Source organism: Oncorhynchus mykiss, chromosome 3, assembly GCF_013265735.2.
Source record: "Oncorhynchus mykiss isolate Arlee chromosome 3, USDA_OmykA_1.1, whole genome shotgun sequence".
Classification (NCBI taxonomy): Eukaryota; Metazoa; Chordata; class Actinopteri; order Salmoniformes; family Salmonidae; genus Oncorhynchus; species Oncorhynchus mykiss.
The window spans coordinates 58,836,916-58,863,989 of NC_048567.1; the positions used below are offsets into that span (position 1 = coordinate 58,836,916).

The following is a 27,074-nucleotide window of genomic DNA, read 5'->3' on the forward strand; positions in this document are numbered from 1 at the left end:
ATATGAAAACTTAGGACACTAAAGAGGCCTAACTGTGACCTTAATTGCCTACCGTTTAAGCTGTTAGTGTCTTAAGGACCGTTCCACAGGTGTATGTTCAATAATTGTTTATGGGTCATTGAACAAGCATGGGAAACAGTGTTTAAACCCTTTACAATGAAGATCTGTGAAGTTATTTGGATTTTTACCTATTATCTTTGAAAGACAGGGTCCTGAAAAAAGGGACGTTTCTTTTTTTGCAGGGTTCACATGATTCCATTTGTGTTATTTCATAGTTTTGATGTCTTCACTATTATTCTACAATGTAGAAAATAGTAAAACAATAAAGAAAAACCCTTGAATGAGTTGGTGTCCAAACTTTCGGCTGGTACTGTATGAGAACATGTACCCAGAACCAGCATTTTAAAAGATGGGGTTAGAATCTGTGCAACTTTATGAGTTTATGTGCATTGATATGAATATGAAATACTCCTGAATCAGCCTCTTCTCAGGACAGAAAGCATTATGCTAAACGTTACATGGTTTGTAGTATTCGTGTAATGTTCAGTCCAGACTCCAGAACATCCCTAGCCGATGAGATCACTGACGGTCTGCAGCTGACTGTGACCCAGAAAGCAAAAAGCCAGAGACAAAAGCAGAGAGGAAATCTTAAGATTTGACAACCCTTCGATATACACGGCTCAAAAAAATAAAGGGAACACTTAAAACACAATGTAACTCCAAATTAATCACACTTCTGTGAAATCAAACTGTCCACTTAGGTAGCAACACTGATTGACAATACATTTCACATGCTGTTGTGCAAATGGAATAGACAGGTGGAACCCAGCAGCAGGACCGCTACTTCCGCCTTTGTGCAAGGAGGAGCAGGAGGAGCACTGCCAGAGCCCTGTAAAATGACGTCCAGCAGGCCACAAATGTGCATGTGTCTGCTCAAACGGTCAGAAACAGACTCCAGTAGGGTGGTATGAGGGCCCGACGTCCACAGGTGGGGGTTGTGCTTACAGCCCAACACCGTGCAGGACGTTTGACATTTGCCAGAGAACACACAGATTGGCAAATTCGCCACTGGGGCCCTGTGCTCTTCACAGATGAAAGCAGGTTCACACTGAGCACGTGACAGACGTGACAGAGTCTGGAGACGCCGTGGAGAACGTTCTGCTGCCTGCAACATCCTCCAGCATGACCGGGGTGGCATTTCTTTGGGGGGCCGCACAGCCCTCCATGTGCTCGCCAGAGGTAGCCTGACTGCCATTAGGTACCGAGATGAGATCCTCAGACTCCTTGTGAGACCATATGCTGGTGCGGTTGGCCCTGGGTTCCTCCTAATGCAAGACAATGCTAGACCTCATGTGGCTGGAGTGTGTCAGCAGTTCCTGCAAGAGGAAGGCATTGATGCTATGGACTGGCCCGCCCGTTCCCCAGACCTGAATCCAATTGAGCACATCTGGGACATCATGACTGTCCAGGACTGTCCAGGAGTTGGCGGATGCTTTAGTCCAGGTCTGGGAGGAGATCCCTCAGGAGACCATCCGCCACCTCATCAGGAGCATGCCCAGGCGTTGTAGGGTGGTCATACAGGCACGTGGAGGCCACACACACTACTGAGCCTCATTTTGACTTGTTTTAAGGACATTACATCAAAGTTGGATCAGCCTGTAGTGTGGTTTTCCACTTTAATTTTGAGTGTGACTCCAAATCCAGACCTCCATGGGTTGATAAATTTGCTTTCCATTGATAATTTTTGTGTGATTTTGTTGTCAGCACATTTAACTATGTAAAGAAAAAAGTATCTAATAAGAATATTTCATTCATTCAGATCTAGGATGTGTTATTTTACTTTTTTGAGCAGTGTAGATAGTTAGGAAAGAGCGGATAAGGGGAAAGCAGGAAATCAGCACAAGAGTTGAAGGATCCTAGAAATGGAGTACAATAATTAAACAAAATAGAGCCCTCCAACTCAACTCTGGACCTGGAAGCCAGTTCCACTGCTTTATTCATTGTTCCCCTCTAAGCAGGGACCCATTTAGACCTGGGACACCAGGTGGGTGCAATTAATTGTCAGGTAGAACAGAAAGCCAGCAGGCTCTGGACCTTGTAGGTTATTAAGAGTTGAATACCCCTTGACAGAGGATAGTATCGTTAACAAACCTTACAGTGAGTAAGCCAACAGTCTGCTATAATCGTGTTTTTCAATCTCAAAAGGAACAAAGTAAGATCGAAACGAGATTAGTTACAAATAAGAACACTTACAACCATCATAACGTTTAGGCACTCCCTAGATCATAAAGGTATTGTCTGACACATACAGTTAGTGACTACTTTTGACTCTCTCACACATCAAATCTTTCATACAAACATAATGTTTACATGTTTTCCAAATGACAAAAGATTCAGCTGGTTTGAAAAGGAACTACTTGCTAGTGGGACTCTTCAACCATTAACATCTGCAGAAATGTGTGTTTGAGGTCAGGTATGCAAGTTCAGATTTGCAGAAGTATTAAATTGATGACGCTCAGTATGCTCAGAAACAAATGCACTGAAACACTCCTGTCAGGCACTGCACTCAAGGCAGTACGATAAATAATTTAGTCCTCCTCTGAAAAATGCCTTAAGTAAAAGACTACGTGATGACTCCGTAATGAATTGGACTGAATAGCATTAGGGTAACACTGTGACCCCAGTCACCCCAAACCCAGAGCAATTTTCATCAGCCTCATCTACCCCCTGTAACCCTACAAAAATTATGAGAGATTACCCCAAATACTAACTCATCTCATTGCCCTGGCTTTGCTGATTCATTTCCTGGATTGGGACTTTAAACCCATGAGTGGTTGGCACACACAAATTCCAGTATTTACTGTAGAACACCCCCCCCCCTGACAAAAGGAGGAAGAAAGACCCCAAAACAAATGGTGTGGTTGTAATGTCCTGTACACTGATTGTAGAAAGTTACATGGCTGCACTTGACTTCATTAGACAAAAATTGTTTGTTTTGCATTTGAGGGAGAAAGGGAGTTAAATAAAAACACTAGTGAACTCTGATCTCTGCCAGCACTGCATCATTGCTAAGGTGACCAATTAATGATGTTGAACAATGTGACACCACTTGACTAACATTAATGCTCTGTATCAAAGTAATTAGGATGTCAACATTGGCCTTGCAGTGACAGATAATCCAAGGCCTTGTAATCAAAGCACCAGTTAACCACAGAACGGTTTCAGGGCTGTGGGATATCTGCTGGTATAAACATAACATTTAAAAGTAGTTCTGTCTTTTCTTTAGTGGGATGAAGGCCACTTGTAGAGAGTTTAATGGGAACCAAATGGAGAGTCAACTGGATTGACAACATGTTCGTAATTCACCCAGTAGCCCACTTCACCTGGCAGGCACGTGTACTGTAGTTTGACTCCAGCCTCCAGGACTCCAGATAAGAAGTGCCATGCCAGCAAAATAATTTGAATAATAGAATGGTTAGAACCTCTGAGAATTCTATTATTCTATTAATTCAAACAAACGGATAGCACAAATGGGGCTTCTAACAGCGAAAAGATAATTGGTATGCTACTTGGTTTTATCATGTCAGATTCTCAAAGCCACATCACCCAGAGCACTGTACTATTGAATGAAAGTCCCTCCAAGTCTTGTGTTAATACACCAGCAATTAGAAACAGTTTGGTTAGAGAAGAATGAAACTTAGAAAAGAGGAACAGTACACCACAATGTTATGTGAAGTTGGCTTCTAATAGCTTTGGAAAGCGCTGTAACACAAAACCAACGAAGAAAATAAATAGAAGCTTTCAATTTAACTGATGTCAGAGGAAGGGACAGGGTGTGATGGTGATATCATCATCACATATTAGGGAGCATGGAGATTTTTTACAGTTAATCTTAGGCTATAGAACACGTTCCAAGATTATAACATAGGTTAATACAAGTTGACAGCACAACATGGCAAAACATAAGAGGTATATTTAAAGAGTTGCCACCGTTTATATTGTTTTGTCTAACTTATATTTTATCGTCAGAGTTTGTTTTCATTAGTCAGTCGCTTTGTCTTTACACTATTGTTTTGCCATGCCTGCAAGTACATTTGTGACTCGTTTCAGGAAACTAGGTACATGTCACACGTCACTACTTCACAGGAGAGGCATTTGAACATAAACATTTTTGGGGGCAGAAATATCTTCTGGAACATGTGAACTTTCATGTGCATTAATAACAAACTTGTATTCCGTAAATACAAATAAAATTGTTAAATTACGAGCCTAGTTGGCATATCCATGAAAAAAGTCAGGAAACTTCCCACAAGCCATGATTGGCTGAGATAATTGATGGGCTGGACATGCCAGGTGATGAGTTTGCATTTATCTTTCATTTCGCACGCTTCTGTTTAAACATGAGCTGCTCAGTATGTGTTGATAGTACTTTCTACCGCGCCGCTTTTGAAATGTATAACGTTAGCCATCGAGAACTACAAAAGTTGATACTTTTCAACAACATTGATACCCTGAATTTAGCAGGCGCTCTCGACAGATCAGTTGGAAAAATCTATTTGCTCCTTTCTACACACGCCACGGTCTGTGTTTAACTTTTTATGGCTGCATTGAGTAGCTTGGATGAAAAAGGTGCCCATTGTAAACGGCCAGCTCCTCAGTCAGTTGCTAATATATGCATATTATTATTAGTATTGATAGAAAACTCTAAAGTTTCCAAAACTGTCAAAATATTGTCTGAGTTTAACAGAAGGCGAAACCCTGAGGAAAATCAAAACAGGAAGTGGCTTCTATTTGGAAAACTCCATGTTCCATAGCCTCCCTTTGCTGGATTTAAAGGGATATGAACCAGATTCCTTTTCCTATCGCTTCCTCAAGGTGTCAACAGTCTTCAGACATAGTTTCAGGCTTTTATTTTGAAAAATGAGCCAGAACGATAACATCGCGTCAAGAGGTCACTTGAGTTTTGCTCACGCAACAGAGTTTGGATAGGTATTGCTTTTCCCTCTCCTAGTGTGAAAGACATTTGCGGTTGATATATTATCGATTATATATTTTTTTAAACAACCTGAGGAGTGATTATAAAAAAATACGTTTGACATGTTTCTGTGGACATTATGGAAACTATTTGGAATTTGTCTGCGTTGTCGTGACCGCTCGTTCCTGTGGATTTCTGAACATACCTCCGTTTGTTTGGCGTGTTATTTTGGATATAAAAATAATAAAAGGAACTTTTGTTGTGTAACTGGGAGTCTCGTGAGTGAAAACATCCGAAGATCAAAGGTAAACGATTAATTTGATTGCTTTTCTGATTCGAGACCAAGCTACCTGATGCGAAGTGTACTTAATGTTTTGTCATGTGATCGATAAACTTACACAAATGCTTGTATTTCTTTCACTGTAAAGCATCATTTCAAAATCTGACAACAGGTGGATTAACAAAAGGCTAAACTGTGTTTTCCTATATTGCACTTGTGATTTCATGAATATAAATATTTTTAGTAATATTCAGCAGTTGTTGATGATACTTTTCCCGTTAGTGGGATTGCAGCCATAACAAGTTAACCAGCCAAACAACGCTGGCCAAACAAGATGTAGCTACAAACAAAACAATGGTTCCAGTCTGCCATGAAGCATTCATCCATGTATTAGAGTCTAGCTCCATTTTCAGATATTATAAGTTAAAAGAATGTTGTCAGAAAGTTGTTTTCATTGCAAGATAAAGCGTACTGTTAGCTAGCAAATATTAGCTTGCTGGCTCATTAGCTAGCATTACGTGTACGATCTGTGTAGTAATACTATTTGATTCAGAAATCAATTTGCATTCTTAGTTATAGCCTAATTTTAGCGGAGTAAAAAAACAAAATATAACTATTGTAAAATGGACAGTCCATGGAAATACAGGCCTAAGCGGTGTTCACTAGTTTGCTCCAATTGGGGGAGGGGTGGTAGGGTAATAAAGGAAATATATATATTTAAAATAAATTACACATGTATATGTATTTACAGTTGAAGTCGGAAGTTCACATACATCTGAGCCAAATACATTTAAACTCAGTTTTTCACAATTCCTGACATTTAATCCTAGTAAAAATACCCTGTCTTAGGTCAGTTAGGATCACCACTTTATTTTAAGAATGTGAAAGGTCAGAAAGTTAGTAGAGAGAATGATTTCTTTCAGCTTTTATTTCTTTCATCACATTCCCAGTGGGTCAGAAGTTGACATACACTCAATTAGTATTTGGTAGCTTGCCTTCCACAAGCTTCCCACAATAAGTTGGGTGAATTTTGGCCCATTCCTCCTGACAGAGCTGGTGTAACTTAGTCAGGTTTGTAGGCATTCTTACTTACACACGCTTTTTCAGTTCTGCCCACATATTTTCTATAGGATTGAGGTCAGGGCTTTGTGATGGCCACTCCAATACGTTGACTTTGTTGTACTTAAGCCAATTTGCCACAACTTTGGAAGTATGCTTTGCGTCATTGTCCATTTGGAAGAACCATTTGCGACCAAGCTTTAACTTCCTGACTGATGTCTTGAGATGTTGCTTCAATATATCCACATAATTTTCCTTTCCTCATGATACCATCTAGTTTGTGAAGTGCAATAGTCCCTCCTGCAGCAAAGCACCCCTACAACATGATGCTGCCACCCCCGTGCTTCACGGTTGGGATGGTGTTCTTTTTCCCTCCAAACATAACGATGGTCATTATGGACAAACAATTCTATTTTTGTGTCATCAGACTAGAGGACATTTCTCCAAAAAAGTAAGTATTGGTCCCCATGTGCAGTTACAAACTGTAGTCTGGCTTTTTTATGGAGGTTTTGGAGCAGTGGCTTCTTCCTTGCTGAGCGGCCTTTTGGGTTGTCGATGTAAGACCCGTTTTACTGTGGATATAGATACTTCTGTACCTGTTTCCTCCAGCATCTTCACAAGGTCCTTTGCTGTTGTTCTGGGATTGATTTGCACTTTTCGCACCAAAGTACGTTCATCTCTAGGAGACAGAACACGTCTCCTTTCTGAGCGGTATGATGGCTGCGTGGTCCCATGGTGTTTATACTTACGTACTATTGTTTGTACAGATGAATGTGGAACATTCAGGCGTTTGGAAATTGCTCCCAAGGATGAACCAGACTTGTGGAGGTCTACCATTTTTTTCCTGAGGTCTTGGCTGATTTCTTTTGATTTGCCCATGATGTCAAGCAAAGAGGCACTGAGTTTGAAGGTAGGCCTTGAAATACATCGACAGGTACACCTCCAATTGACTCAAATGATGCCAATTAGCCTATGAGAGGCTTCTAAATCCATGACACTGTTTTTTTGGAATTTTCCAAGCTGTTTTAAGGCACAGTCAATTTAGTGTATGTAAACTTCTGACCCACTGGAATTATGATACAGTAAATTAAAAGTGAAATAATCTGTCTGTAAACAACTGTTTGGAAAATTACTTGTGTCATGCACAAAGTAGATGTCCTAACCGACATGCCAAATCTATAGTTTGTTAACAAGAAATTTGGAGTGGTTGAAAAACGAGTTTTAATGACTCCAAACTAAGTGTATGTAAACTTCCGATTTCAACTGTATATGTGTATGTATTTATATGTGTGTGTGTGTGTGTGTATGTGTGTATATATATATATTTGCATAAAAATATGGGGGGTTGGAAGTGTTGAAGAAAATCCATCTGCAGCATTCACGTGCCATTTTCTCAAAAGTGGGGTTACAAGTTTATCAACTTTCAAAGCAGAGTTACTTTCCCATTGTTCTTCAACTGCAGTGTATGATACCATTTTCTAACTCCGAGTGTCTACTTTTATCAAATGTTTAAAAAAAAACAATTTCAAATGTTGCTGCATAAGACCGAATCGAGACGGTCGGTCACATTTAACTTGCATCTGCCGTACAAACCTGACTTAGGCTTTCCTAAAACAAATCCCAGTTTCAGGTCTGGTAGGCGGTAGGTTTATCTAACTCTGACAAAATCCTACTGCTCTTTAAAATTGTATTTGATATCCTCCTGTCCTTGTGGCTACTGCTGCCTGCATGCCCCCATCATTGAGTTTCCCTACAAGTCTTAGTTCTACAGAATGTAATAGAACAGGCATTCCAAAACTGGGGGACACATTTTCAAACTGTCCATTTAGTAAGGCCCACGTCCAGAGACACATACCAGATCTACTGATAGTACTGCTACTAACAGCAGTACTACACCTACACCTGTCGACAATACAAGTTGTTCTGCTTCCACGAGCACACTCAATGCTAGCATCAGTAATTCTACATTTGTTGTTAGCCCAGCTAGCATGGACACTGACAGTTGTGAATCTGAAGCAGCCGAAGAGCTACTACGTCGGGCTATCGAAGTGGCGAAAATATTATAAGAACTACATTGATTTGGGGTTCACCTATATTGAGAGCAGTGCCTTTCCTCAGCCACAGTGTGTTATATGCAAAAGTACTATCTCACAACTCAATGAAACCTTCACTCTTGTGCAGACATTTAAAAACAAAACATGGCAATTTGAAAAATTTGAGCAAGAATTAAAGACTTTCGAGTAGTAAGACATGGATAAAAGCAACACATACCATTAATAAGAAGGGGCTTGAAGCATCTTATATGGTGAGCTACCGAGTGGCTAGGACAGGCAAGCCCCAAACTATTGTGGAGGACTTAATTCTTCCTGCTTCTGCGGATATGGCTGGGACAATGCTGGGTGAAAAGGCCCCCAAAACTATACTATGTCTCCATCAACAACAGTTTCACAATGCATCAGTGACATGGCAGGAGATGTTTTGAATTCTATGCATTACAGCTGGATGAGTCAACATCTCCTAGCACAGCTCCTGGTACATGTCCGTTACATTTATGGGGGGGGATATTTTTCCTTTGTGACATCAAATGGACTTTGGTGGTCAGGATGTGTTGGTATCTGTACTGACGGCGCCAAATCCATGACAGAGAGACATAGTAGAGTGGTAACGCACGTGCAAGCTGTTGCTCCCACATGGGTACACTGCAGCATCCACCTTGCTGCCAAGGGAATGTCTGACAGCTTGAAATACGTTTTGGACACTACAGTGAAAATGGTTAACTTTGTTAAAGCAAGGCCCCAGAAGTCTCAAGTATTTTTTTTAATTATGCAATGATATGAGACCATGTAATGCTTTTACAACATACAGAAGTGCGCTGGTTATCAAGGGGTAAATTATTGACAATTTTTTCAATTGCGAGACGAGCTTAAAGTTTTTCACTGACCATGATTTTCACTCATCTGACCGCCTGCATGATGACACATTTCTCACACAACTGGCCTATCTGGGTGATGTTTTTTCTCACCCGAATGATCTGGGTCTAGGATTACAGGGACTCTCCGCAACTATATTCAATGTGCGGGACAAAATTGAGGCTATGATTGAGAAGTTGTAGCTCTTCTCTTTCTGCATTAACAAGGGCGCCACACAGGTCTTTCCATTTGTATGATATCTTGTGTGCAAATGAACTCAAGCTTACAGTCAATGTCAAATCTGATACAGCGAAGCACCGGAGCGAGTTGGGTGCGCAATTACGCAGGTACTTTCCCAAAACGGATGACACAAACTGGATTTGTTATCCCTTTCATGCCCTGCCTACAGTACACTTACCAATCAATATATGAACAAGAGAGCCTCAAAGCTGAAGCATTTCTGTGAAAATGCCATTTAAATCAGAAGCCACTGCCAGATTTCTGTATTGAGCTGTGCTCAGAGTATCCTGCCTTGGCAAATCGCACTGTTAAGACACTGATGCCCTTTGCAACCACGTACCTTTGTGAGAGTGGATTCTTGGCCCTCACTAAATTCAGGCATAGACTGTGTGTGGAAAATGATTTAAGACAGACTCTCTCGACTACAACCCAACATTGCAGAGTTATGAGCATTATTTCAAGCACACCGTTCTCATTAACCTGTGGTGAGTTATTCACAATTTTCAATGAACAAATAAGGTTTTATATGTAAGATGGTTAAATAAAGATCAAAATGATTGATTATTATTATTTTTGCCCTGGTCTTATAAGAGCTCTGTCCCAAAAACTAGAATTCTTATGTTTTAAAAATATATTCTATAGTGTGTGTGTGTGTGTGGCAGGCTTACAATGATGGCAAAAAACAACATTTGAGAGTGCGCTGACCATGGTGCTAGAGGGGGTACGCAGATGGAGGTTGACAGTTTGAGGGGGTACGGAACCATGAAAAGTTTGGAAACCATTGTTCTAGAACACTTCAAACAGAACACAGCCCTTATCTAGAAGTCTCAAGACCACTTAACCCCTGTGTTGTACATTCGAAAGAAGTGTTGGTTATTTTGTAACAGAGTTACAATACAACAGTAGAATTGATGTACTGCAATGTTTTACTAATACGGTTGATTCCTCGCAAATGTGAGCTCATAAAATGGGCCTATTGTTTGTAGGCTACCTTGTGTGCGTGCACAAGAAGCTGCTGAGGGGAGAACAGCTGATAATGGACGAAATGAAACAAAATGGATTTACATCAAACACCTGGAAATCATGTGTTTCATGTATTGGATACCATTCCACCGATTCTGTTCCAGTCATTAAAAAAAAGCCTGTTCTCCCCAATTAAGGTGCCACCAACCTCCTGTGCTTGTGTTGTACATTTAAGAATCCTCAATAGTGTTGCTTGTAAGTGTTGTAAATGTTGTTTACACTCACAATGTTAACCCATTATAGTGCATGTTTGATGACATTAATGTAAGTGTTAACTCCCAATTAAATGGTGGGCCTATTGCAATTGTTTGGTAGAGGACTTGTCTCACCAGTCTTTCCAGCTCCACTCTCTCCTGTGATGAGGATACACTGGTCTTTATCCTGGTCCCTCAGAGAACGGTAGGCCTCATCTGCCAGGGCATAGCTGGAACACACAACAAGCACATCCACATTGACATACATTCATAGTCCAAACACATTGGATATTCAATTGCGTCACAGATGTAGGTCTATCATTTCAAGGAAACTTCCATAACATACACAACTCATCCATTCCCATACCATCTATCATTCAAGCTGTTCTATCTTGTGACAGGCCAACTACATTGAAACTAATAGACTCAGAGTCTATTGACAAAACATTCATCTTTCTCCATAGCTCACTGGGTTGATATCAGGGCTGTCCCCGAATAAAAAAAAAGTCAAAAGTCGTCTGTTATTTCGACCAATTGATTGGTCGAAATTTTAAAACATGTATTTGTCCTTATATAGACATAATCTATGTGTTTTAATAATCAACTATATATGCATTGAGCTTGTCTGATGCTTTAAGATCACGGTTTGATGAAATAAGACACAAATGACAGCTTAAGAGGGAGCCAGAGATCAAGATAAGAAAAAAATATAACCTGTCCCAACCATCCTCCTGGTCCTACTGGCATCCGCAGATTCAGCCATTACTCTCCTGAAGTTGCCGTTAATAGGCTATACGACAAGTCGGCAAACTTTCTCATGTGGAATGTCAATTTATTTTACCATTTCTGCGTGCCAGTTATGGTTTTCATATGCACATTCTTGTGGAACAGTTTAATATAATTTATAATAACTCCTTCATAGCTCAAAATCATTGTCATATGGTTAATAAATATTATAACCAAATGAAAAAAACTAAAAAGTAACTTCTATTGTCATTGGCAACTATGTAAAAATTGCCTATAAAGTCAAAACATTTTAACCTTACAGTGTGCAGGTAGAAAATATCCTGATAAAAATAATTATCCTATAAGTCACACTGGCTATGCACGGCCTGTCTGCCACAAACTTTAAACATTATATCAACTACTAACTTGGTTCAGGCCAGAAGCACCTTGCAACATTGTATAAAATATATGCCAGTGTCAGGACAGACACAGCTTTAGACTATTTGCGCAAGGGATAATTAATAATCATGTCGGCTTTTAATGATGTTTCCACTGGATCAGAGCAATACGTTTCCCTTTCACACCGAGTGGTAATCGAAAGGGAGAGAGCTGAAACCATTTTAAAAATACGTCGAGTAATTATAGTTATTCTCAATAGACATAAAAAAGACTGCTTGCCATTTTGAGGTGAAGAAAACATGACTTTGAGAAGCTCCACAGAGCTTTAGTTAAGGCACATTAAGACAATCAGAAATACTCAGGTCCCCAAATGGGCACATTCATTTGCCTAAAATTTGCACAAAGGCCTGTTAGGCCTACTTCTATGGGTAATCAGGTGCACGTCCTTACTCAACATTGACAGGAGCGCTCCAAATCAAAAGACAAGGACTAAATTGACAAAACTCGTAAATGGAATGAAATGGATCAAAACTTCCTCTCACAAGTGTAGCATAGTTGTGCGCTTGGCAAAATGTCCCCTCCGACAATGAGAACAGTAAAAGACTTGAATAATAATATATTAAAGGAATTAAGAGACATTACCGTAACCAAAACAAACATTGTAGTTGAGAAATAAATTAGCGGAATTAACGCTAAAGATACTACTGGTGATAGAGTATATGTAATGGGGAATTGATAGACACTGACAATCAAAACACAAATAATTCACACAATTAACTTAAGCAATGAATGTGAATGAATGAAAATTGTAATCAGAGCGCATTCTGGAGAGAGATGTGCATTGTGCAGCCACAATCCCCTTAGTCTAAGACTGTACCATCCCCGTGGCTTCTGCAATGGATTAGTCTCGGCCTCCGCAATGAATCAGTTCACGGAGATGGCTGCGAATAAGACTTGTGTGCCAAAATTTAAAATAATTCTCCACACACACAGTAGTCGGAAAGTATTCTGACACCTAGACTTTTACCGACGTTATAGCATCGTTCGATAATGGATTTTTTTTATGTCCTCAATCTACACATAATACCCCATAATGACAAAGCAAAAGCATGTTTTTAGAAATGTAAATATCACATTTACATAAGTATTCAGACCCTTTATTCGGTACTTTGTTGAAGCACTTTTGGCAGTGATTACAGCCTCGCGTCTTCTTGGGTATGACAGTAAAAGCTTGGCACACCTGTATTTGGGGAGTTTCTCCTGCTCTTCTCTGCAGATCCTCTCAAGCTGTCCGGTTGGATGGGGAGCGTTGCTGCACAGATATTTTCAGGTCTCTCCAGGGATGTTCGATTAGATTCAAGTCCAGGCTCTGGCTGGGCCACTCAAGGATATTCAGAGACTTGTCCTGAAGCCACTACTGCGTTGTCTTGGCTGTGTGCTTAGGGTCATTGTCCTGTTGGAAGGTGAACCGTCGCCCCCAGTCTGAGATCCCAAGCATTCTGGTGCAGGTTTTCATCAAGGATCTTTGTACTTTTTGCTCCGTTCATCCTTCCCTCAATTCTGACTAGTCTCCCAGTCCCTGACGCTGAAAAACATCCCCACAGCAAGATGCTGCCTCCACCATGTGTCACCATAGGGATTAGAGGTCGGCCGATTAATCGGAATAGCTTATTAATTAGGGCCGATTTCAAGTTTTCATAACAATCGGAAATCAGTATTTTTGGGTGCCGATTTTTTAAAATGATTATCATTATTATTTTTTAGACCTTTATTTAACTAGGCAAGTCAGTTAAGAACACATTCTGATTTTCAATGACGGCCTAGGAACGGTGGGTTAACTGCCTTGTTCAGGGACAGAACGACAGATTTTCACCTCGTCAGCTTGGGGGATCCAATCTTGCAACCTTACAGTTAACTTGTCCAACGCAATAACGACCTGCCTCTCTCTCGTTGCACTCCACAAGGAGACTGCCTGTTACACGAATGCAATAAGCCAAGTTAAGTTGCTAGCTAGCATTAAACTTATCTTATAAAAAACAATCATAATCACTAGTTAACTACACGTGGTTGATGATATTACTAGATATTATCTAGCGTGTCCCGCATTGCATATAATCTGACTGAGCATACAAGTATCTGACTGAGCGGTGGTAGGCAGAAGCAGGTGCGTAAACATTAATTCAAACAGCACTGTCGTGCGTTTTGCCAGCAGCTGTTCATTGTGCGTCAAGCATTGCGCTGTTTATGACTTCAAGCCTATCAACTCCCGAGATGAGGCTGGTGTAACCGAAGTGAAATGGCTAGCTAGTTAGTGCGCGCTAACTCAAGGGACGGAAGCTATACTGTTACACTGGCAATACTAAAGTGCCTATAAGAACATCCAATAGTCAAAGGTTAATGAAATACAAATGGTATAGAGGGAAATAGTCCTATAATTCCTATAATTACAACTTAAAACTTTTACCTGGGAATATTGAAGATTCATGTTAAAAGGAACCACCAGCTTTCATATGTTCTCATGTTCTGAGCAAGGAACTGAAACGTTAGCACATATTGCACTTTTACTTTCTTCTCCAAAACTTTGTTTTACATTATATAAACCAAATTGAACATGTTTCATTATTTACTTGAGACTAAATTGATTTTATTGATGTATTATATTAAGTTAAAATAAGTGTTCATTCAGTATTGTTGTAATTGTCATTATTACAAATAAATACTTTTTTTTTCTTTTTTAAATAGACAGATTAAATAGGTATTGGCTTTTTTTGGTACACTTATCCAGATCTGTGACACGACACAATCCTGTCTCGGAGCTCTACGGACAATTCCTTTGAATTATTGGCTTGGTTTTTGCTCTGACATGCACTGTCAGCTGTGGGATCTTATAGACAGGTGTGTGCCTTTCCAAATCATGTCCAATCAATTACATTTACCAAATTTACCACAGGTTGATTCCAAACATCAGCATTGACGTCATCTGAGCATGAATGTAGTTTGTTTGTTGTTGAACACTGACAGATAACTGAACGAGAGACCTCAGTTTATTATTTTTGTGAAGCTGACAGTGTTTTTGTAAATCTCGTTTTCATATACAGTGCCTTGCGAAAGTACTCGGCCCCCTTGAACTTTGCGACCTTTTGCCACATTTCAGGCTTCAAACATAAAGATATAAAACTGTATTTTTTGTGAAGAATCATCAACAAGTGGGACACAATCATGAAGTGGAACGACATTTATTGGATATTTCAAACTTTTTTAACAAATCAAAAACTGAAAAATTGCGCGTGCAAAATTATTCAGCCCCTTTACTTTCAGTGCAGCAAACTCTCTCCAGAAGTTCAGTGAGGATCTCTGAATGATCCAATGTTGACCTAAATGACTAATGATGATAAATACAATCCACCTGTGTGTAATCAAGTCTCCGTATAAATGCACCTGCACTGTGATAGTCTCAGAGGTCCGTTAAAAGCGCAGAGAGCATCATGAAGAACAAGGAACACACCAGGCAGGTCCGAGATACTGTTGTGAAGAAGTTTAAAGCCGGATTTGGATACAAAAAGATTTCCCAAGCTTTAAACATCCCAAGGAGCACTGTGCAAGCGATAATATTGAAATGGAAGGAGTATCAGAGCACTGCAAATCTACCAAGACCTGGCCGTCCCTCTAAACTTTCAGCTCATACAAGGATAAGACTGATCAGAGATGCAGCCAAGAGGCCCATGATCACTCTGGATGAACTGCAGAGATCTATAGCTGAGGTGGGAGACTCTGTCCATAGGACAACAATCAGTCGTATATTGCACAAATCTGGCCTTTATGGAAGAGTGGCAAGAAGAAAGCCATTTCTTAAAGATATCCATAAAAAGTGTTGTTTAAAGTTTGCCACAAGCCACCTGGGAGACACACCAAACATGTGGAAGAAGGTGCTCTGGTCAGATGAAACCAAAATTGAACTTTTTGGCAACAATGCAAAACGTTATGTTTGGCGTAAAAGCAACACAGCTGAACACACCATCCCCACTGTCAAACATGGTGGTGGCAGAATCATGGTTTGGGCCTGCTTTTCTTCAGCAGGGACAGGGAAGATGGTTAAAATTGATGGGATGATGGATGGAGCCAAATACAGGACCATTCTGGAAGAAAACCTGATGGAGTCTGCAAAAGACCTGAGACTGGGATGGAGATTTGTCTTCCAACAAGACAATGATCCAAAACATAAAGCAAAATCTACAATGGAATGGTTCAAAAATAAACATATCCAGGTGTTAGAATGGCCAAGTCAAAGTCCAGACCTGAATCCAATCGAGAATCTGTGGAAAGAACTGAAAACTGCTGTTCACAAATGCTCTCCATCCAACCTCACTGAGCTCGAGCTGTTTTGCAAGGAGGAATGGGAAAAAATGTCAGTCTCTCGATGTGCAAAACTGATAGAGACATACCCCAAGCGAATTACAGCTGTAATCGCAGCAAAAGGTGGCGCTACAAAGTATTAACTTAAGGGGGCTGAATAATTTTGCACGCCCAATTTTTCAGTTTTTGATTTGTTAAAAAAGTTTGAAATATCCAATAAATGTCGTTCCACTTCATGATTGTGTCCCACTTGTTGTTGATTCTTCACCAAAAAATACAGTTTTATATCTTTATGTTTGAAGCCTGAAATGTGGCAAAAGGTCGCAAAGTTCAAGGGGGCCGAATACTTTCGCAAGGCACTGTACTTAGATTTTATTTTGGATCCTGCGGCTCTGTTGGGCTTTGTTGCAGTGAGTGTTGCTGTCTGTCCCGGGATCCTGCCAGATTCCGCATAGGGGGAGAGACACGGAAGCCCAGCTAGCCTAGCTGGCTCTACAGCCTCAAATGGGGGTCGCTATTGAACATTTCCAGCTCTGCAGGAGCTGTGTTTACTTTGCTTTGTTCCGGGACAATGTGGAGCGTGCTGACTTTCAATGTTGCAACTGCTTGCTTGCAGAGGACTACAGGGGTGAAGTGGCTACTCTTAGCAAACAGGTAGCAAACCTACACAAGCTACTGGGGAATCCATGCCCGTCTACTTTTTCTTTCACCGCAGTAGCCGGACGTCACTCTGGTCTGGTGGAATTGTTGCCGCCGTGTTGGCTCTCCACAGCATGCTCAGCAGGGATCCATCCCTGAAGGGGTCTCCCCCTTCCCTGGAGAACAGAGCTGTTCTCAACCTAATCAACCAGCCACTGAGATACGTCACTCGCCGTGGAAGACGACCCCTGGCAACGGGGTCTCCTTGGAGATGTTAAGCCCGGACCAGACACAGACCAGGACCGCCCTGGATCAAGAGGTTCCGGCGCACCTCTTGAAGTCTTGTTAGACTTCGGTGCAGCTTTTGACATTAAAAGCAGCCTCTCTAACATAATCCAGGTAGAATCAGGAATTCCCCAGGGTAGCTGTTTAGGCCCCTTACTTTTTCAATCTTTACTAACGACATGCCACTGAGTAAAGGCAGTGTGTCTAAGTATGCAGATGACTCAACACTATACACATCAGCTACTACCAGCAACTGAAATTACTGCAACACTTAACTTCTTATGGCTGGGGGGCAGTATTGAGTAGCTTGGATGAATAAGGTGCCTAAAGTAAACGGCCTGCTCCTCAGTCTCAGTTGCTAATATATGCATAGTATTATTAGTATTGGATAGAAAACACTCTGAAACTGTTTGAATGATGTCTGAGTATAACAGAACTCATATGGCAGGCAAAATCCTGAGTTGAAATCAAAACAGGAAGTCAGAAATCTGAGCTTTGCATGTCTTCACCAGAGTCCCCAATGAAATCCCCTTGAGATATTAATGATGTTGCACTGCCTAGGGGTTCCACTAGATGTCAACCATCAATAGAAATTATAATGAGACTTCTATGGTGTTGTGGGAGTGAATGATAGCAGAATCAGTCAGGTGTCTGGCAGTCAGCCATTTTCTGATCATGCTTATTCCTCATGGTAGTCACTTGCGTTCCATTGCTCACGAAGACAAGAAGGAGTACTCCGGTTGGAACTTCATTGAAGCTATATGTTAAAAACATCCTAATGATTGATTCTGTACTTAGTTTGAAATGTTTCTCCGACCGGTAATATAACTTTTTGAAGTTTTTGTCCGATATAAAGCTGACCAGAATGAGCGTCTGGATATGTATACCAAACACGCTAACAAAGGAAGGTATTTGGACATAAATAACGTACATTTTCGAACAAAACAAACATTTATTGTGGTCCTGGGATTCCTGGCGTGCTTTCTGATGTAGATCAAAGGTAAGGGAGTATTTATCATGTAATTTCTTGTTTATGTTGACGTCAACATGGCGGCTATTGTGACAAATTTCTGAGCGCCGTCCCAGATTATTGCATGGCTGGCTTATTCAGTAAAGTAATAAAAAAAAAAAATCTGACACAGCGGTTACATTAAGGAGAGGTATATCTATAATTCCATGTGTATAACTTGTATTATCATCTACATTTATGACGAGTATTTCTGTTGAATGATGTGGCTATGCAAAATCACTGGATGTTTTTGGAACTAGTGAATGTAACGCGCCAATGTAAAAGTTAATATTTATCAAAATATGAGTTATCAAACAAAACATACATGTATTGTGTAACATGAAGTCCTACGAGTGTCATCTGATGAAGACCATCGAAGGTTAGTGATTCATTTTCTCTCTATTTTCTACTTTTTGAAACTTTTTCTGTGGCTATGTGGTGACCTAACATAATCGTTTGTGTTACTTTTGCTGTAAAGCATATTTGAAATTGGACACTGTGGTGGGATTAACAACGAGAATAGCTTTACAATGGTATGAGATATATGTATGTTTGAGGAATGTTAATTATGAGATTTTTGATGTTTTGAAAATGGCGCCCTACACTTTGACTGGCTGTTGTCAAATCGCTCCCATTAATGGGATTGCAGCCATAAGAAGTTAACAAAGAGCTGCAGTTATTTTCAGAATGGGTAACAAGGAATAAGTTAGTCCTAAATAACAAACAATTGTATTTGGGACAAATCATTCACTAAACCGAAATAAATAATGTGGAAATGGAGTAAATTGAGGTGACCAAACTGTTTGGAGTAACCCTGGATTGTAAACTGTCATGGTCAAAACATATTGATACAACAGTAGCTAAGATGTGGAGAAGTCTGTCTATAATAAAGCGCTGCTCTGCCTATCAACAAGGCAGGTCCTACAGGCCCTAGTTTTGTCGCCGCTAGACTACTGCTCAGTAGTGTGGTCACGTGCCACAAAGAGGGACTTATGAAAATTGCAGTTGGCTCAGAACAGGACAGCATGGCTGGCCCTTAAAAGTACACAGAGATCTAACATTAATGACATGCATGTCAATCTCTCATGGCTCAAAGTGGAAGAGGGATTGACTTCATCACTACTTGTCTTTGTAAGAGGTGTTGACAAGCTGAATGTACCAAGCTGTCTGTTGAAAATTCTTGCACACAGCTCAGACACCCATGCATACCCCACAAGACATGCCAGCAGAGGTCTCTTCACAGTCCTCAAGTCCAGAACAGACTATGGGAAGAGCACAGTACTACATAGAGCCATGACAACATGGAACTCTGTTCCACATCAGGTAACTGATGCATTGTGTGTAGATTGCTTAGGATTGTTTTATTTAATTAATTGTAGAATAAGGCTGTAACGTAACAAAATGTGGAAAAGGGGAAGGGATCTGAATACTTTCTGAATGCACTGTATATGTTTATATTTGCTACTGCTCGACCCCCCAAAAAATCTTGTTCGACCAACAGCCTATCAATCAAACAATCGACCAGTCAAATAATTGAGGTCAATAGAGATATATTGAGTTGATATAGTGATAATAGGGCAGACAGTAAATATTTAGATGACTGACAAACTGTTGGGCCAGGCCGTATACTTACTAACCAATAGTGCTGAGCGATTAGTGCTTGAGGCTGGTTCGGTTTGGGTTAGATTATAATCACCGTTTTAGATTGATAATTTACCTAAACATTAAATACACTATGCGGGTTGAATGCTGTAGCTACACAGAATGAAACAATTAAAAGTCCCATGATAGTAGTGACTGCCCATTACTGCTTATAACTTATTAACCATAATTTATTCACATTACTTTAATAGATTTTCAGTTGTAGTCTATATTACATGTTTTATTTGATGACTATTATTTCATTCCAAGTCATCATCTCATGACTATAGGGCTGCTGCCTATGCTGTCTGACAAAATTCACTATTTTAGTAGTTCTTCAAAGTATATAAGGCATACTTTTATGACTGCTGAATGCCAACTATCGATCATGTCTTTTTTTAATGTGCAGATACCTCCCGAAGCTACTGCGCTCCATCCCTCAATCATGCATTCTTCTGTCTCTTTTCAAAGCAGGAGTAAAAGAAACACCGACTGGACAAGTAGGCAGGCAGGCAATGATTTATGGTAATTGTCGTTAATCACCTAGTTTTCTGCACTAAACTATGTGGAATATTGGCCTGTTGGAAAATACAACTCCTAACTAAAATCGTACAGGTCGGCTTGATCTGATTTATCTCCAGAGAAATTGCAATTCAAATAATTGAACCGATGTTGGTCAATTAGTTGTTACAAAACGAAAATATAAAACAAAATGTCAGTTAATCGCTCAGCACTACTAATCACTGTCACGTTGCATCCTAGATCTAGGCCGCATCGGCGGAACAATCAGATTTGTTTGGGCTCCCGAGTGGCGTAGCGGTCTAAGGCACTGCATCTCAGTGCAAGAGGCGTCACTGCAGTCCCTGGTTCGAATCCAGGCTGCATCACATCCGGCCGCGATTGCCCATAGGGCAGCACGCGACTGCCCATAGGGCAGCACGCGACTGCCCATAGGGCACACAATTGGCCCAGTGTTGTCTGGGTTTGGCTGTCATTGTAAATAAGAATTTGTTCTTAACTGACTTGCCTAGTTAAATAAAGGTTAAATAAATAAAAAATGATAATCATCATCATGTGGATGCATTTGTTCACTTTGCTGTGGTATTGGCACTGTTGTATTGACCTGGTTACATTTAGCCAATTTGCTGTGCTTTGTTAGCAGTGTCCAACTGATTACAATGCATTTCCAGCAGGATCACCTAGACTAAACTGATTGAAAAACAAAGATCTTCTGTGAGTGAAATGCTGGATGCTTTGATCTGAAGCCAGTGGCAAGTGTGTGGAAAATGGATAAGGCGCCAAGCATGACATTTTGATTATCTTTGTTTAATGAGAGCAATCTTATTGAGCAGACAAAGTTGAGTGGAAATCAGTCGCAGCTGCAAGCTTCCATTGAGAGGCAATGAAACTTGAACGATGCATTTTGCATTAGCATAACTGATATTACCGTAACTATCAAAAACAAGTGAAGGGTGGTCAAAATAAATAAATTAGGTAAAATGAACCCCAGCCATACATTCCAGGACGTTTACACAATGGGAAAGTGAGACAGTATAGCAGACTAACTGGATTCCCCTTAACAATGCTGGGATTGTCATTGTCCTGCTCTGATGGTTAAATATCAAGAGTGTGTGTGTGTGTGGGGGGGGGGGGGGGGGGGGGTGGCAAAGCCTGCATAACTGTACAGCTTTGAGGATGGCTGACTGGGTGTTGTGGGGAAAAACTAAAGGGGGCGTGGCTGAAATGCAAACCGATATTCCATTTTTTTTATTGGTTTAAATTAGGTTTAGGGTTATGGGTTTGGTTAAGTTAAGGGTCAGTTATAGATTATTTCAAGTCAATGGGCTGCTTGTCAGAAATGTCCACTTAGTCTCTTCCAGGTGTTGCGGTGGTCTATACTTTGGAAGGGACACAACCACATGGTGTAGAAGCAGCCACCCTATTGAGTGAGGCCATAGTTCTTTATGGATCACACTTGGCACCCAAACAGTCATCTATTCTACAGTTCAGTTATAGTAGTGTTCCAAACTCTCCCAAACTAGCCCACCAGACTCCAAATTAGCCCTGCAAGGTCTACCAGCTTCCATTTTCCTCTCCGTGTGTACTTTTCTACATTCATTACTCAGGAATTTTCCAGAGCCACCACTAATAATAGCTCTGATTGTGGAGGAACTGTTGCATGTAGTTTCCTTTTTGCGCAATTCCCTAAACACCCCCATCCATTCTAAGAAAATATGGCAAATGGTTTCATGTTAAAAAAAAAAGGCAAGGTAAGCGAACTCTGGCTGACATGCCTTTGTAGATGCCACCTAGGTAGGTCTGCTCTCCAAAATGACAAACTGAGCCTGAGGAGATTCATGGTTCAAACTACCAGGCCATATTGTTGATGCCAGATGTTTTATAGTCTGCATTCATTCCTGGTCCCAATAGGCTGTCTATGATATAGAATACTAATTATATGATCAATGGTCCCCTTGAAATGTCACTAATAAAATGGTTACATTGACAGCCATATGAACCCAGAACACTGCTGGAGGTAATTTTGCAGGAATGTAGGCATCAAAAATAGCCATTTTCCCAAGTGTCTAATTTTAGTGGCACGTCCTGACCTCATTCCTCACCCACCCGAGGGGGACTGTGGATATTCACTAGTTTTAACAACGTGAGTAATGTTATTAATTAAGTAATCACATGCCACCTCAGACCACAGACTGTCTGAGCTTCAGATGCACGCAAGCTCTTTCACACACCACAAATCAGAGCCTCAGACCCAAAGCATTTCTAAATACTTTACATTCAGAAAATAATGTAGGCTTACATTCTGTATATTATATTACATAATGTAGGCTTACATTCTGTATATTACATTACATAATGTAGGCTTACATTCTGTGTATTTTATTACATAATGTAGGCTTACAATGATTTAGGAGATTGGGGATTATTGTTTTTGTATTTATGATCAGATATACAGTATAACATGCGTATGTAACAGGGATCATTGTGGAAAGCAACATAGCTTATATGATCACAAAAATCTGAACCATTGCGGAGACCCCGATATGCTTTGTGCACTGATTGACTTGACTGCTAGCCCAGCAGACAGCTGTGAAGAGGAGAGAGGCAGAGGAATGTACACCAGGCAACAATTAAAAGCTGACGACACTGCATCCGGCCTGGATGGTTATTAGAGATCTGGGTTCCACACCATCACATACAATGCCTTCAGAAAGTATTCACACCCCTTGATTTTTTAAAACATTTTGTGCTACAGCTGGAATATAAAATGGATTAAATTGAGATGTGTCACTGCCCTACACACATAATACCCCATCATGTCAAAGTGGAACTATGTTGTTTTTTTGTTTTTTTACAAATTAATAAAAAATGTAAAGCTGAAACGAGTCAATAAGCATTCAACCTTTTAGTTATGGCAAGGCAAAATAAGTTCAGGAGTAAAAATGTGCTTAACAAGATAAGTTGCATGGACTCACTGTGTGCAATAATAGTGTTTAACATGACTTCTGAATGACTACCTCATCTCTGTACACAACATTGAATATCCCTTTGACCACGGTGAAGTTAGTGGAGTTATTAATTACAATATAGATGGTGTATCAATATCGTGAAGTCCCTGGCAATTCCCATCCCTAGTAAGAGGCTAGTAGGGGAGGGGATAGAGAGGAGCAGGGTGGATGGGAGGGCCCATGCCAGGAGACATGCCAAATGATCAGCCATCACACACTCACACACCGTGACTGCAAGCGTTCACCCATTATGAAGTTGAGCAGGTCATATGACTATGAATGGGCCAATCACAATATGAATGGGCCTGCCTGCAAGCTGGTGCATGGAAACCAGGGGTCAACAGAGACAAAGTAAGCCAAAACTAAAAGTCTGTCAAACTCCCCTTTGTGTGTCTGTAGGGATGGGTGGGGAATGGGGCAACACAAACACATGGCAGCACCTTGTTTGTTACAGTTCTCCTCCCTAAAGTCAAAGCAGCTCAACACTCGAGGCTTAACGGCCAAGAAAAGGGGAGAAAATCTGTCCAGTCCCCACCAGGCACTGTGGCCAGGAGAAATAAAATAAAAAGAGGAAATTGGAATTAAATCAGACCACCTGGTGGCCACTGCGTCGCGCAAATATCAAGACCATGAAAGAGAGAAAGAACAGCAAATTGATCCACCATTCACCAAATAGAAGTTGCCATTTATAGGCTAATCAGGGCTTCTTATTTAAGCAATAAGGCCCGAGGAGGTGTGGTATATGGCCAATATACCACAGCTAAGGGCTGTTCTAATGCACGACGCAACGCGAAGTTCCTGGACACAGCCCTTAGCCGTGGTATATTGGCCATATATCACAAAGCCTGAGGTGCCATATTGCTATTATAAACTAGTTACCAACATAATTAGAGCAGTAAAAATACACGTTTTGTCACACCCATGATATACGGTCTGATATACCACGGCTGTCAGCCAATCAACATTCAGGGCGCGAACCACCCAGATTATAAATCAGTTTATAGAACGGGTGGATCTAGTCCTAGATGCTGATTGGTTAAGACCGCATTCCAGCCGCTGTCTATTCCACAAGTTACCACGGGCTAAATCTATGACACTGAAATGTCTTTACTCTGTTCCATCTGACTGAGCAATCCACGGTCTCATCAGCTCAGCCAGGCACTGTATATACACTGCTCAAAAAAATAAAGGGAACAGTAAAATAACACATCCTAGATCTGAATGAATGAAATAGTCTTATTAAATACTTTTTTCTTTACATAGTTGAATGTGCTGACAACAAAATCACAAAAATTATCAATGGAAATCAAATGTGTCAACCCATGGAGGTCTGGATTCGGAGTCACACTCAAAATTAAAGTGGAAAACCACACCACAGGCTGATCCAACTTTGATGTAATGTCCTTAAAACAAGTCAAAATGAGGCTCAGTAGTGTGTGTGGCCTCCACGTGCCTGTATGACCTCCATACAACGCCTGGGCATGCTCCTGATGAGGTGGCGGATGGTCTCCTGAGGGATGTCCTCCCAGACCTGGACTAACTAAAGCATCCACCAACTCCTGGACAGTCTGTGGTGCAACGTGGCGTTGGTGGATGGAGCGAGACATGATGTCCCAGATGTGCTTAATTGGATTCAGGTCTGGGGAACGGGCGGGCCAGTACATAGCATCAATGCCTTCCTCTTGCAGGAACTGCTGACACACTCCAGCCACATGAGGTCTAGCATTGTCTGGCATTAGGAGGAACCCAGGGCCAACCGCACCAGCATATGGCCTCCCAAGGGGTCTGAGGATCTCATCTCGGTACCTAATGGCAGTCAGGCTACCTCTGGCGAGCACATGGAGGGCTATGCCCCCCCCCCAGAGAAATGCATCCCCACACCATGACTGACCCACCGCCAAACCGGTCAAGCTGGAGGATGTTGCAGGCAGCAGAACGTTCTCCACGGCATCTTCAGACTCTGTCACGTCTGTCACGTGCTCAGTGTGAACCTGCTTTCATTTGTGAAGAGCACAGGGCGCCAGTGGCGAATTTGCCAATCTTGGTGTTCTCTGGCAAATGCCAAACGTCCTGCACGGTGTTGGGCTGTAAGCACAACCCCCACCTGTGGACATTGGACCCTCATACCACCCTCATGGAGTCTGTTTCTGACCTTTTGAGCAGACACATGCACATGTGTGGCCTGCTGGAGGTCATTTTGTAGGGTTCTGGCAGTGCCCCTCCTTGCACAAAGGCGGAGGTAGCGGTCCTGCTGCTGGGTTGTTGCCCTCCTACGGCCTCCTCCACGTCTCCTGATGTACTGGCCTGTCTCCTGGTAGCGCCTCCATGCTCTGGACAATACGCTGACAGACACAGCAAACCTTCTTGTCACAGCTCGCATTGATATGCCATCCTGGATGAGCTGCACTACCTGAGCCACTTGTGTGGGTTGTAGACTCCGTCTCATGCTACCACTAGAGTGAAAGCACCGCCAGCATTCAAAAGTGACCAAAACATCAGTCAGGAAGCATAGGAACTGAGAAGTGGTCTGTGGTCCCCACCTGCAGAACCACTCCTTTATTGGGGGTATTTCCACCTGTTGTCTATTCTATTTGCACAACAGCATGTGAAATTTATTGTCAATCAATCAGTGTTGCTTCCTAAGTGGACAGTTTGATTTCACAGAAGTGTGATTGACTTGGAGTTACATTGTGTTGTTTAAGTGTTCTTTATTTTTTTGAGCAGTGTACTTGATCTCCACTGTAAAAAGCATCTAGATATTATCTCCCATTAATTTTAGATTAGCATTGGGTTTTCAACAGCGTAGATTTGTAAAAACTTTGCTGTCCATCTCTCCTACATTTGCTGTCTCATGGTAATGAAAGTGTCGGGAGTTGGGACGAGAGGTTGCCAGCTTTTCTCAGCCAGTTGAAGTCATGAATCAGCATAATATTTATGGATATATACGAAGAAATGTATAAAGAAAAATGCGAAACGCAGCTAGTTTACTGTCATTCCAGCTTCAGTTTGAAGTAATTGTGTTAGCTGTGTAGTTGGCCATCTCTTCTGCCCAGCGGCCTGGCGAGAGAGCAAATGTTCTATGCCAGGCAAAATCATGAATCATTACCACATCGTTATTGATGTATCCCCACCAAAAATATCACTAGAAAACAACAAATGCAGATGCAGCTACTTTGCCGTTATTCTGGCTGCACTATTTGATGTGAGTGAGTTAGACAAAGTTGGCTAGCTAACAAGCAAGGGATAAGAATGTTGCCAAACATCATGGCAGAAGAACATTTTGAACATATGACTAAATCCATAGAACAAAAATACTTAACTGGGTCGCGTCTCTGGCAACCGAACCGATCGAATGAACAACCGGCTTGGGTAGCCGGCTTGGGTAGCAACCCTAGATTTGTTTTGGGAATCTGAGTACTGTTATATCTCGTGGAAGAACAAAATAGTATGAATATTTTCACCAGGAAAATATGTCAATCATTATTTGAATATGTTGGTAAACCCGTTGTATAAAACGAGTAATGCCCGAGAAGCCAGTGTTTGGAGGATATATTGGCACGGTTTGCCTGCCCGAGATGAAAACAGCAGTGCCAATATATCCTCAAAACACCAGCTTCTCAGGCATTATCATTTAAAACCTCTTGGGGCTAGGGGGCAGAATTTTCACTTTTGGATAAATAGCGTTCCCCAATTTCAACTTCCTGCTAGTCATGCTAAGAATATAAGATATGCATATTATTCATAGATTTGGATAGAAAACTCTGACGTTTCTAGAACTGTTTGAATCATGTATGAGTATAACATAACTTTTGTAG

General features: G+C 41.1%; 1 protein-coding gene across 10 annotated transcripts in view; it reads right to left on the reverse strand.

Annotated features, from left to right (window-relative positions):
* LOC110520290 (unconventional myosin-Ib) overlaps positions 1 to 27,074 on the reverse strand; it is a 156,624-nt gene that overhangs the window by 61,285 nt on the left and 68,265 nt on the right. For 9 of the 10 annotated variants that reach the window (XM_021597482.2, XM_021597483.2, XM_021597486.2 and 6 more), the window contains one exon: positions 10,816 to 10,910. In XM_021597482.2, the coding sequence (XP_021453157.2) occupies positions 10,816 to 10,910 (95 nt within the window). Of the gene's footprint in view, positions 1 to 10,815; positions 10,911 to 25,432; positions 25,440 to 27,074 lie in introns of those variants that run through there. The other variant, XM_036974795.1, reaches the window with a different exon arrangement.